Source organism: Salvelinus alpinus, chromosome 9 (genome assembly GCF_045679555.1).
Source record: "Salvelinus alpinus chromosome 9, SLU_Salpinus.1, whole genome shotgun sequence".
Taxonomy (NCBI): Eukaryota; Metazoa; Chordata; class Actinopteri; order Salmoniformes; family Salmonidae; genus Salvelinus; species Salvelinus alpinus.
This window is the reverse complement of record NC_092094.1, coordinates 55,002,533-55,014,705: the sequence shown is the minus strand read 5'-3', so window position 1 is coordinate 55,014,705 and position 12,173 is coordinate 55,002,533. Positions and strand designations below refer to the sequence as shown.

At 43.7% G+C, this 12,173-nt stretch overlaps 1 protein-coding gene across 6 annotated transcripts in view; it reads right to left on the bottom strand.

Annotated features, from left to right (window-relative positions):
- phf21ab (PHD finger protein 21Ab) overlaps nucleotides 1-12,173 on the bottom strand; it is a 70,544-nt gene that overhangs the window by 35,063 nt on the left and 23,308 nt on the right. For all 6 annotated transcript variants that reach the window (XM_071326727.1, XM_071326729.1, XM_071326724.1 and 3 more), the window contains exons 4-6: nucleotides 11,773-11,871; nucleotides 9,478-9,510; nucleotides 8,952-9,017 (exon numbers count right to left, since the gene is read on the bottom strand). In XM_071326727.1, coding sequence (XP_071182828.1) covers nucleotides 8,952-9,017; nucleotides 9,478-9,510; nucleotides 11,773-11,871 — 198 coding nt within the window. The remainder of the gene's footprint in view (nucleotides 1-8,951; nucleotides 9,018-9,477; nucleotides 9,511-11,772; nucleotides 11,872-12,173) is intronic.

Sequence of the window (12,173 nt, the reverse complement as noted above, 5' to 3'; positions counted from 1 at the left end):
GTTTCGCTTGAAGAAAGAAAAGTGGGATGCGCCTAAAGTGGTTTTGCAGAGCCAATCTAACAAAACGTGCTACAAACAAGAGATTCAGCAAATCCCTTTGCTGCCTTTCATGCTTCAGGCTGTTGGCAGTTTTTTTCCGGAGAGACATGGCTTGGTGTTCTTGCCAAGAAGCCAATTTCCATGTTAATCAAGAGTCCTTTAAACAGCAGCCGAGGGGGAAAAAAAGAGGACGATTTACTGTGTGTTTGTCCTTTTTATGGGACCTGGCAGGGGGCAGCCTTAAATACTGTTAATCAAATAGGGTTATAAATCAAGTCTGACATCCATAGTTGGCCCTATTACCTCAACAGCAAACAAGACAGCCATTGTAGGAGAATCTGGGGGAAAAGCATCTTTATGGTCGGTATAAACAGCCTACTAGCCCATCAAAGGGCAACCCTCAAAGATGCGATTGAAACGGGCACGTCCTGTGGACACTTGAGAACTACACTTGAGCTCTTAGTAACCTTTGTTAGACCCCTGAGCCAGGAGGGCTAAGCTGGAGGCAGAGGGAGGGAAGTTCTTATATGCCCCTGAGAAGCAGGAAGGGGGAGAAAAAATTCATTTATAATAATAATAAAAACACACCACTCCATACAGCACATAGACCTACTATAGTGTGGCTTCTTCAGACATTGCCAATTCAGAGGCTGCCTTTCTGTTTGCCGGCGATTTTAAATTTGGCATCACTAAGACAAGTTCCAACAACACGTTTCCAACGCCACTAGGGGAGATAAAGTCCTAAACCACTGCGATTCGACCCACAACCAAGCATACAAGGCCCTCCCTCGTTCGCCATTCGGCAAATCAGATCATGGCTCTGTACTCTTGCTTCCTGTTTACAAGCAGATGCTGAAACAGGAAGTATCCACGATTCACTCCGTTGAGAAATGGTCACCAGAATCAAAGGTTATGCTACAGGACTGCTTTGCTAGTGCTAATCGAAATATGTTTAGACTCCGCCGATAACGTTGACAAGCTAACAACACAGAGCTATCTTAAACAACCCTGAGGCTACGGCCGAGGACAGGAATAAGTATAAGAAGTCCTGGTATGTCCTCCGCAGAGTCATCAAAAGAGCAAAAGGACAATATAGGAATAAGTTGGAATCATATTACACAGGCCCCCGACGCCCGCCTCATGTGGCAGGTGCTACAGTCCATTACAGATTACAAAAGGAAGACCCAACTGTGATCTGCACAACGATGCCTTTCTACCAGACGAACTCAATGCATTCTGTGCACGCTTTGACAACAACATCGAGCCGGGTGTGAGGGCCGTCACCGACCCATAGGATTGGGTGATCTCGCTCTGAGGCCAACGTGAGAAGGGTCTTTAAATCAGGTCAACACCTGCAAGGCCGCGTGGCCCAACGGGATTCCAGGGAGCGTTCTCAGAGCATGCGCAGAACAGCTGGCAGGCATAATCATAGTAATGTTCAACCTCCTAGTCTGTAATCCCCACATGTTTTAAGATGACCACAATCATTTCAGTTTAAAAACTCTAAGGCTTCATGCCACAACGAGAACTGTAGCACTCACTTTTTAATCATGAAGTGCTTTGAGAGGCTGGTTACGGCACACATTAACTCCATCCCAGCCACCCCAGACCCACTCCAATTTGCATACCGCACAAACAGATCCATAGACGACAGACTCAACTGCTCTCCACACTGCCCTCACCCACCTAGATAAAAGGAATACCTATGTGAGAATGTTTTTCATTAACTACAGCTCAGAATTCAACACCATTATCCCCTGAAGCTTGTCACCAAGCTTAGGACTTTGTGTCTAAACACCTCCATCTACATCTGGATCCTTGACGGGCTGACCCCAGGTGGTGAGGTTAAGCAACATCACCTCCGCCAAGCTGACCCTTAACACAGGGGGCCCACAGGGGTGTGGGCTTAATCCTCTCCTGTACTCCCTGTTCACCCATGGCTGCATGGCTAAGCACGACTCCAACACCATCATCAAGTTCGCTGAAAAGTGGTAGGTGGGCCTGATCACCAGCAACGGTGAGTCTGCTTACAGGGTGACCTGGCAGTCTGGTGCCGGAACAACATTCTCTCCCTCAACATCAGCAAGACAAAGGAGCTGATCGCGGACTACAAGAAATGGGAGGAGGGCATAAGATATACAGGAAATGTTTGTAAAAAGTGAATTCCAATTCCAAATGTACAATGTGTAGGGACACTGGAGTGATGGAAGAAGATACACTACATGACAAAGTATGTGGACACCTGCTCGTCAAACATCTCATTCAAAAGCATGCTCAGTAACATGGAGTTGGTCCCCCCTTTGCTGCTATAACAGCCTTCACTCGTCTGGGAAGGCTTTCCACTAGATTTTGGAACATTGATGTGAGGACTTGCTTCCATTCAGCCACAAGAGCATTTGTGAGGTTCGCACTGATGTTGGACGATTAGGCCTGGCTCGCAGTCGGCGTTCCAATTCATCCCAAAGGTGTTCGATGGGGTTGAGGTCAGGGCTCTGTGCAGGCTAGTCAAGTTCTTCCACACCGATCTCAAAAAACCATTTCTGTATGGACCTCACACTGGACCTTTCATGCTGAAACAGGAAAGGGCCTTCAAACTGTTGCCACAAATTTGGAAGCACAGAATCGTCTAGAATGCCATTGTATGCTGTAGCGTTAGGATTTCCCTTCACTGGAACTAAGGGGCCTAGCCCAAACCATGAAAAACAGCCCCAGACCATTATTTCACCTCCACCAAACTTTACAGTTGGCACTATGCATTCTGGCAGGTAGCTTTCATTGGACTGCCAGATGGTGAAGCGTGATTCATCACTCCAGAGAACGCGTTTCCACTGTACCAGAGTCCAATGGCGGTGAGCTTTACACCACTCCAGCTGACGCTTGGCATTGCGCATGTTGATCTTGGGCTTGTGTGTGGCTGCTCGGTGATGGAAACCCATTTCATGAAGCTTCCAACGTTGCTTCCAGAGGAAGTTTGGAACTCGGCAGTGAGTGTTGCATCTGAGGACAGACGATTTTTACATGCTTTAGCATTCGGCGGTCCTGTTTTGTGAGCTTGTGTGGCCTACCACTTCTAGGAGCAGCCTTTGCTGCGTTTCCACTTCACAATAACCGCACTTACAGTTGACCGGGGCAGCTCTAGCAGGACAGAAATTTGATGAACTGACTTGATGGAAAGGTGGTGCCATACTAAAGAGCTCAGTGAATTTCAACAAGGCCATTCTATTGGCAATGTTTGTCTATGGAGATTGCACGGCGGTATATGCGATTTTATACACCTGTCAGCAACGGGCACTAATTTGAAGAGGTGTCCAGTTACTTTTGTATATATCGTGTACGTGTGCACCAGGTCAAGGCTTCTTGCATGCATGGCATTGTAAGTTACTAATAATTCACTTTGGGAAAATTATATAAAATCGCCATATTAGCCATAACTATTATGTTGCTTTTCTTCCAACCAAGCCTCATACACCCGAGTCAGGTAGAAGAGACGAGTGTAACAACGGTCTTTTAATGATGAAGTCCCCAGTCTAGATCAAAGATCATAATTAGTTGATTAGTCCCAGTTTATGCTATCTACATTGTTTGTTCATACAGCATTTATAAAAAGGCAGAAACATTGTTTCCTTGCTGAAAAATAAATAGAATGCCGGTTTCAGTGAGAAGCATAGCAACATCAAGGCAACTTCGTAACAAGATGACCCCGTTTTTCCAAAGCCCATTAGCCGCAGAATCTACCTTTTAAAATGGTAAAATAGAAAATGTTTATTCGAACGGTTATTACGGAGACCGTGGTCATTTGGCTGGAAATTACCGTCTTCCAAATTTCCATAACCGTCACAGCCCTAGTAGCTAGTTAGCTGTAAGGATTCTACAATCTCACCATGTTCAACCTGCAGATTAGCAACGGCCATGGAACGGCACTAAGCAATGCACCCTAGCCTTAAGAGGCATAAAAATAGGAGAAATGTGGTTGCTGCGGGTGATCTTGCTGCGGGTGATTCCCTGATCCACCTCTACTCAGACAACACCATTCTGTATACATCTGGCCCTTCTTTGGATCATGTGTTAACAAACCTCCAAACGAGCTTCAATGCCATACAACACTCCTTCCGTGGCCTCCAACTGCTCTTAAACGCTAGTAAAACCAAATGCATGCTTTCAACCATTCGCTGCCCGCACCCGCCCGCCCGACTAGCATCACTACTCTGGACGGTTCTGACCTAGAATATGTGGACAACTAAAAATACCCAGGTGTCTGGCTAGACTGTAAACTCTCCTTCCAGACTCATATTAAACATCTCCAATCCAAAATCAAATCGAGAATCGGCTTTCTATTTTGCAACAAAGCCTCCTTCACTCATGCCGCCAAACTTACCTTAGGGCGATGTCATCTACAAAATAGCTTCTAATACTCTACTCAGCAAACTGGATGCAGTCTATTACAGTGCCATCCGTTTTGTTACCAAAGCCCCTTATACCACCCACCACTGCGACCTGTATGCTCTAGTCGGCTGGCCCTCACTACATATTCGTTGCCAGACCCACTGGCTCCATGTCATCTATAAGTCTATGCTAGGTAAAGCTCCGCCTTATCTCAGCTCACTGGTCATGATAACAACACCCACCCGTAGCACACGCTCCAGCAGGTATATCTCACTGGTCATCCCCAAAGCCAACACCTCCTTTGGCCGCCTTTCCTTCCAGTTCTCTGCTGCCAGTGACTCGAACGAATTGCAAAAATCTCTGAAGCTGGAGACTTCTATTTCCCTCACTAACTTTAAACATCACCTATCTGAGCAGCTAAGCGATCGCTGCAGCTGTACATAGTCCATCTGTAAATAACCCATCCAATCTACCTACCTCATCCCCATATTGTTTTTATTTACTTCTCTGCTCTTTTGCACACCAGTATCTCTACTTGCACATCATCATCTGCTCATTTATCACTCCAGTGTTAATCTGCTAAATTGTAATTACTTCGCTACTAAGGCCTATTTATTGCCTTGCCTCCTCACGCCATTTGTACACACTGTATATAGTGACTTTCTTTTTTTCTATTGTGTTATTGACTGTACACTTGTTTATTCCATGTGTAACTCTGTGTTGTTGTTTGTGTTTCACTGCTTTGCTTTATCTGGGCCAGGTAGCAGTTGTAAATGAGAACTTGTTCTCAACTAGCTTACCTGGTTAAATAAAGGTGAAATAAAATAAAATAAAAAAATATGAAAGCCGGTGGTTCAATATTCCCATTTAAGAAGTTTTAGGTTGTAGTTATTATAGGAATTATGACGCGTCGACTATTTCTCTCTACACCATTTGCATTTCATATACCTTTGGCTATTGGATGTTCTAATAGGCACTATAGTATTGCCAGCCTAATCTCAGGAGTTGATAGGCTTGAAGTCATAAACAACAGTGGTTCAAGCTTTGCTAAGAGCTGCTGGCAAACGCAGTAAAGTTTGAATGAATGCTTATGAGCATGCTGCTGCCTACCACCACTCAGTCAAACTGCTCTATCAAATCATAGACTTAATTATAATAAACACAGAAATACGAGCCTTAGGTCATTAATATGGTCAAATCCGGAAACTATCATTTCGAAAACAAAACGTTTATTCTTTCAGTGAAATACGGAACCGCTCCATATTTTATCGAACGGGTCAAAAGTTTGGACACACCTGCTCATTCCAGGGTTTTTCTTTATTTTGACTTTTTTCTACATTGTAGAATAATAGTGAATACATCAAAAATGTGAAATAACACATATGGAATCATGTAGTAACCAAAAAAAGTATTGAACAAATTCTTCAAAGTAGCCACCCTTTGCCTTGATGACAGCTTTGCACACTCTTGGCATTCTCTCAACCAGCTTCATGAGGTAGTCACCTGGAATTGATTTAAACCTCTCTGGGATATGTGGGACGCTAGCGTCCCAAATGGCCAACATCCAGTGAAAATGCAGAGCGCCAAATACAAATTAAACTTTCATGAAATCACACATTCAATATACCAAATTAAAGCTACACTTGTTGTGAATCCAGCCAACATGTCAGATTTCAAAAATGCTTTACGGCGAAATCAAACGATGCTATTATCTGAGGATAGCACCCAAGCAAACAAACACAGATCATCATATTTCAACCCTCCAGGCGCGACACAAAACGCAGAAATAAAGATATAATTCATGCCTTACCTTTGACGAGCTTCTTCTGTTGGCACTCCAATATGTCCCATAAACATCACAAATGGTCCTTTTGTTCGATTAATTCCGTCGATATATATCCAAAATTTCCATTTATTTGGCGCGTTTGATCCAGAAAAACACCGGTTCCAACTCACGCAACATGACTACAAAGGTTACCTGTAAGCTTTGTCCAAACATTTCAAACTACTTTTGTAATACAACTTTAGGTATTTTTTTACGTAAATAATCGATAAAATTGAAGACGGGATGATCTGTGTTTTCCGGAGGAAAACAAAGTGTAGCTAGCTTTCAGGTCACGCGCCTCTAACAAAGAGTATACTTCCCTCGAGCCTCATTCTGAACATGGCTACTTCTTAATTTCTCAAAGGAAAAACAACCAATTTCTAAAGACTGTTGACTGTTATGAACATTTTGAAAATCTTGGCTCTCTCCAATTCTCTCCTTCTCTCTTTCTTTCTCTCTCTCGGAGGACCTGAGCCCTAGGACCATACGTCAGGACTACTGGGCATGATGACTCCTTGCTGTCCCCAGTCCACCTGGCCTTGCTGCTATTCCAGTTTCAACTGTTCTGCCTGCGGTTATGGAACCCCTACCTGTCCCAGACCTGCTGTTTTCAACTCTTAATGATCGGCTATGAAAAGCCAACTGACATTTATTCCTGATTACTATTTGACCATGCTTGTCACTTATGAACATTTTGAACATCTTGGCCATGTTCTGTTATAATCTCCACCCGGCACAGCCATAAGAGGACTGGCCACCCCTCATAGCCTGGTTCCTCTCTAGGTTTCTTCCTAGGTTTTGGCCTTTCTAGGGAGTTTTTCCTAGCCACCGTGCTTCTACACCTGCATTGCTTGCTGTTTGGGGTTTTAGGCTGGGTTTCTGTACAGCACTTTGAGATATCAGCTGATGTACGAAGGGCTATATAAAATAAACTTGATTTGATTTGTTGACATCCAGTGGAAGCGATAGGAACTGCAAGAAGGTCCCTTTGAAATCGGGATTCCCAATGAAAACCCATTGAAAAGAGAGTGACCTCAAAAAAAAAATCTGAATGGTTTGTCCTCGGGGTTTCGCCTGCCAAATAAGTTCTGTTATAGTCACAGACATGATTCAAACAGTTTTAGAAACTTCAGAATGTTTTCTATCCAGATCTACTAATAATATGCATATCTTAGCTTCTGGGCATGAGTAGCAGGCAGCTTAATTTGGACACGCTTTTCATCCAAAATTCCAAATGCTGTCCCCTATCCTAGAGAAGTTTTAACAGGTGTGCCTTTGTACATTTGTGGAATTAATTTCCTTCTTGGTGAGTTTGAGCCAATCAGTTGTGTTGTGACAAGGTAGGGGTGGTATACAGAAGACAGACCTATTTGGTCAAAGACCACGTCCATATTATGGCAAGAACAGCTCAAATAAGCAAAAAGAAACGACAGTTCATCATTACTTGAAGACATGAAGGTCAGTCAATCCGGAACATTTCAAGAACTTTGAAAGTCTCTTCAAGTGCAGTTGTAAAAACCATCAAGCGCTATGATGAAACTGGTTCTCATGAGGACCGCCACAGGAAAGGAAGACCCAGAGTTACCTCTGCTGCAGAGGATAAGTTCATTAGTTACCAGCCTCAGAAATTGCAGCCCAAACAAATGCTTCACAGAGGTCAAGTAACAGACACATCTCAACATCAACTGTTTAGAGGAGAAAGCATGAATCAGGCCTTCATTGTCAAATTGCTGCAAAAAAAACACTACTAAATGATGCCAATAAGAAGGGACTTGCTTGGGCCAAGAAACACGAGCAATGGACATTAGACCGGTGGAAATCTTTGTGAGACACAGAGTAGGTGAACGGATGATCTCCGCATGTGTAGTTCCCACGTGAAGCATGGAGGAGGTGGTATGATGGTGCTTTGCTGGTGACATTGTCAGTGATTTATTTAGAATTCAAGGCACACTTAACCAGCATGGCTACCACAGCATTCTGCAGCAATACGCTGTCACATCTGGTTTATGCTTAGTGGGACTATCATTTGATTTTTAACAGGACAATGACCCAACACACCTCTAGGCTCTGTAAGGGCTATTTGACCAAGAAGGAGAATGATGGAGTGCTGCATCAGACGACCTGGCCTCCGCCATCACCCGACCTCAACCCAATTGAGATGGTTTGGGATGAGTTGGACCGCAGAGTGAAGGAAAAGCAGCCAACAAGTGCTCAGAATATGTGGGAACTCCTTCAAGACTGTTGGAAAAGCATTCCAGGTGAAGCTGGTTGAGAGAATGCCAAGAGTGAGCAAAGCTGTCATCAAGGCAAAGGGTGTCTACTTTGAAGAATCTCAAATATAAAATATATTTTGATTTGTTTAACACTTTTTTGGTTACTACATGGTTCCATATGCGTTATTTCATAGTTTTGATGTGTTCACAATTATTTTACGATGTAGAAAATAGTAAAAATGAAGAAAAGCCCTGGCATGAGTAGATGTGTCCAAACTTTTGACTGGTACTTTATATATAAAACACAGGAAATCTAATTTTTGACAGCATTGGGCCTTTAAAATAAACAAATGAGTAAAAGGACCAACTAGTTAAGCGTTTGAATCTTCATTTTTAAATCTCCTGTTTATCAAACGCATGGTGTGCGTCTGCGCTCATACAGGGCAACCTGGGATATCCTTGTGTTGTGTCAGCAGGGTGTCCTGAAATACCTGCTTCTCGCTAAGCGCTGTGATCTTAGCCTGAAGTTCGTGGAGCTGCTTCTTCAGATCAGCATTCTGCAAAGGAAGGCAAAGCTCTTTTTAGGGCACTTTCATTCCAAACTCAAGCAATTCACATCCAGGTTAACATGAAAAGGCAGTTTGGTTCATTTAAACCTGACCAACAATTTCCAACTGAATTTTAACACTTTTGTCGCATTCGCCACACTAATGCTTCACATGCACAAACATCTCCAAATAAATTGTATCTTATCAGTAAGAAATGTATGGGGCATCAGGTAGCCTAGCGGTTAAGAGCGTTGGGCCAGTAACCGAAAGGTCGCTGGATCAAATCCCCGACCCGACTAGGTTAAAAATCTGTCCATGTCCCCTTGAGCAAGGCACAGCCTTAATTGCCCCTGTATGTCGCTCTGAATAAGAGCGTCTGCTAAATGACTGAAACAAAATATGCAATTTGTTGGCAACATTTCCATGTCTACTAATAGCAAAAACAATTATTAATGATAAATGTCTTTACCTGTGGGTCCTGTTTCATTTGGGCGACCAGTTTCTGTAGAAGGATACAAAATGTCAGTAGAATAACAAATGCATTCAGAGACATTCCACAAGACTATACTACAGCCTGTGGACAGTGACACCTACAGGCACTGCATTGAACCCAGTGCACATTCATCATGAAGTGCTTTGAGAGACTAGTCAAAGACCACATCACCTCCTCCCTTCCCGACACACTCAACCCTCTCCAATTCACCTACAGCCCCGACAGATCCACAATCGCCATTGCACTGCACACTGCCCTCACCCACCTGGACAAAAGGAATTCATATGTGAGGATGCTGTTCATTGACTACAGCTCAGCCTTCAACACGATATTGCCCTCTAAGCTCAACACAAAGCTCAAAGGCCCTGGGAATGACTCCTCCATATGGACTTCATGACGGGCCATCCCCAGGTGGTGAAGGTAGGCAACATTACCTCCTCCATACTGATCTTCAACCTGGGGTCCCCACAAGGGTGCGTCCTCAGTCCCCTCCTATACTCCCTGTATACTCAGACTGTGTGGCCTCACACAGTTCTAACTCCATCATCAAGTTCGCTAATGACACGACAGTAGTAGGTCTGATTACCAGACGGCCTACAGAGAAGAGGTAGGTACTCTGACTCCGTGGTGCCAGGTAAACAACCTCTACCTCAACATCACTAAAACAAAGTAGCGGCTCGTGGACTTCAGGAGGAACCAGGCTGGACACGCCCCCATCTTCATCAACAGGGCCGCACTGGAGACGGTCAAAAACGTCCAAGTTTCTCTCCAAAGAGCTGAAATGGTCAAACCACACGGACACCGTGGTGAAGGCACGGCAGTAACGCTTCAACCTCAGGAGGCTAAAGAAATTCGGCCTGTCCCGAGGGCACTCAGCGTTCTACAGGAGCACCATCGAGAGAATACTGTTACGGTAACTGCACACATCCGCCTATGGACCTTCTTACACACCAACAACCCCCCCCCCCCCCCACAGACATTACCCTGTCCCCATCCCCCTGTGGACATGTATCATTGTTACAGTTGTAAATGTGTATATTATTACTTTTATTATTGTTTCATTCATTTCTCTTTTGACCTGCACTGTTGGTTAGAGCTCAGAGTTTAAGAACTTCACTGTACCCTGCAATTACATCTGTGACCGTGAGCATCTGACTAATACATTCATCTAATCCTGTCCCATACCTAATTGTGACAGTGGCCATCATTCAGTTTGAACAGGCATAACACTGAATAGCATATAGTATAAATATGATTATTATAATTTGAATATCAGATTAGGAGATTACTTTATAAATAGTGAAATGTGACTTCTTACATAGGAATTACTTACCCATACACTTTACACCCATACATTTTACATCCAATTTTATAAAAGAAACTGCAGAGATATTAAAATGTCCTACTCATCCTGCAGAGAACAATTAACACAAACAAAAACTAAATACAAGAAAAACAGCGTGGATAAGGGTTGTAATAAAAAAATACATATAAAACTAACCCCACATGCCAAGGTCACCCCAGACCTTCATAAACTGGGTGCTAAACTCTGGTTCCTATCGCTATGAGGTGATTGGGGACATTACTAAGCAGGGGACCTTACTTAGCTGGCCTATCAAAGCGCTGATGCCAGGTCTACTCTACGTGGCTGACCACTCCTCTGGGAGATGCCTGTTCAATGTGCTGAGTGTGGTTATGGGACTTTAGGGACTGAGCTCACTATAAGATGCTGGCCTGACCTGCTAGTTACTCAACAGCAAGGAGGCTGAAGACCTGGCCTGCGTCCCAAATGGCACACTATCCCCTATCTATGGGCCCTGGTTAAAAGCAGTGAATAGGGTGTCATTTGGGACGCATGCCTTATCATAGCACATACAGAGGAGAGAACCTCCATTACACTCATGCTTACTCACTAACGAACATGGAATACAAATGGATGCCTGATGTTGAAACACAGGGGCAAATCCTAACTTCCCACTTGAGTCAAATTTGAACCTAGTCATGCATTGATATCAAATGGGAGACAAAGTGAAAATTCAGCTTAGGTGGACGTTTGGAATCGCCCCATAATGCAATAGTCTTCAGTGGATCTTCTCAATAGCACTCTTCATAATAGTGGTGACCAGATAATAGTGGTGACCCTCAACATTTGAGTTAGCCCAGATGATTAAAAGTATTTTAATCATTTGCAGGCCTAACAAAGAGCCTGAACACAGAGCAGATGAACAACAAATCAATTTTAAAAACCACCTAGGGATGTTTTCCTCCTACCTGATGGACTTGAATTTCCACTTTCAGGGCCTCCTGTAATGTTTGTAGTTCCATCATTGAGCCAGTCAGTGTGCCAATCAGTCCGGGGAAACGTTCAGCCTGTGTACAGAGACAGAGGGGGAATGGCGAACACATTAAAATAAATCCCCTTTATTTCTCACAAATACTACATTTTGTTATATGGTGTATTTCTGTAAGAGTCGAATCAGTGGTTTCAAGCTTGCAGTAATAGCAACCAGAAATAATTAAACATTTCCAAACAGGGTCCAACGGTAACATATGTTCTCTCACTGGCCCTGTCACGGCCAGTTGTCCAAAAATCTACTGGCCCGGACATGGTGTAGTTTTTAAAAGGCATTGGGCCTAGTAAGTCTTTTTTTTTTAAACCTCCCGCTTTGGGC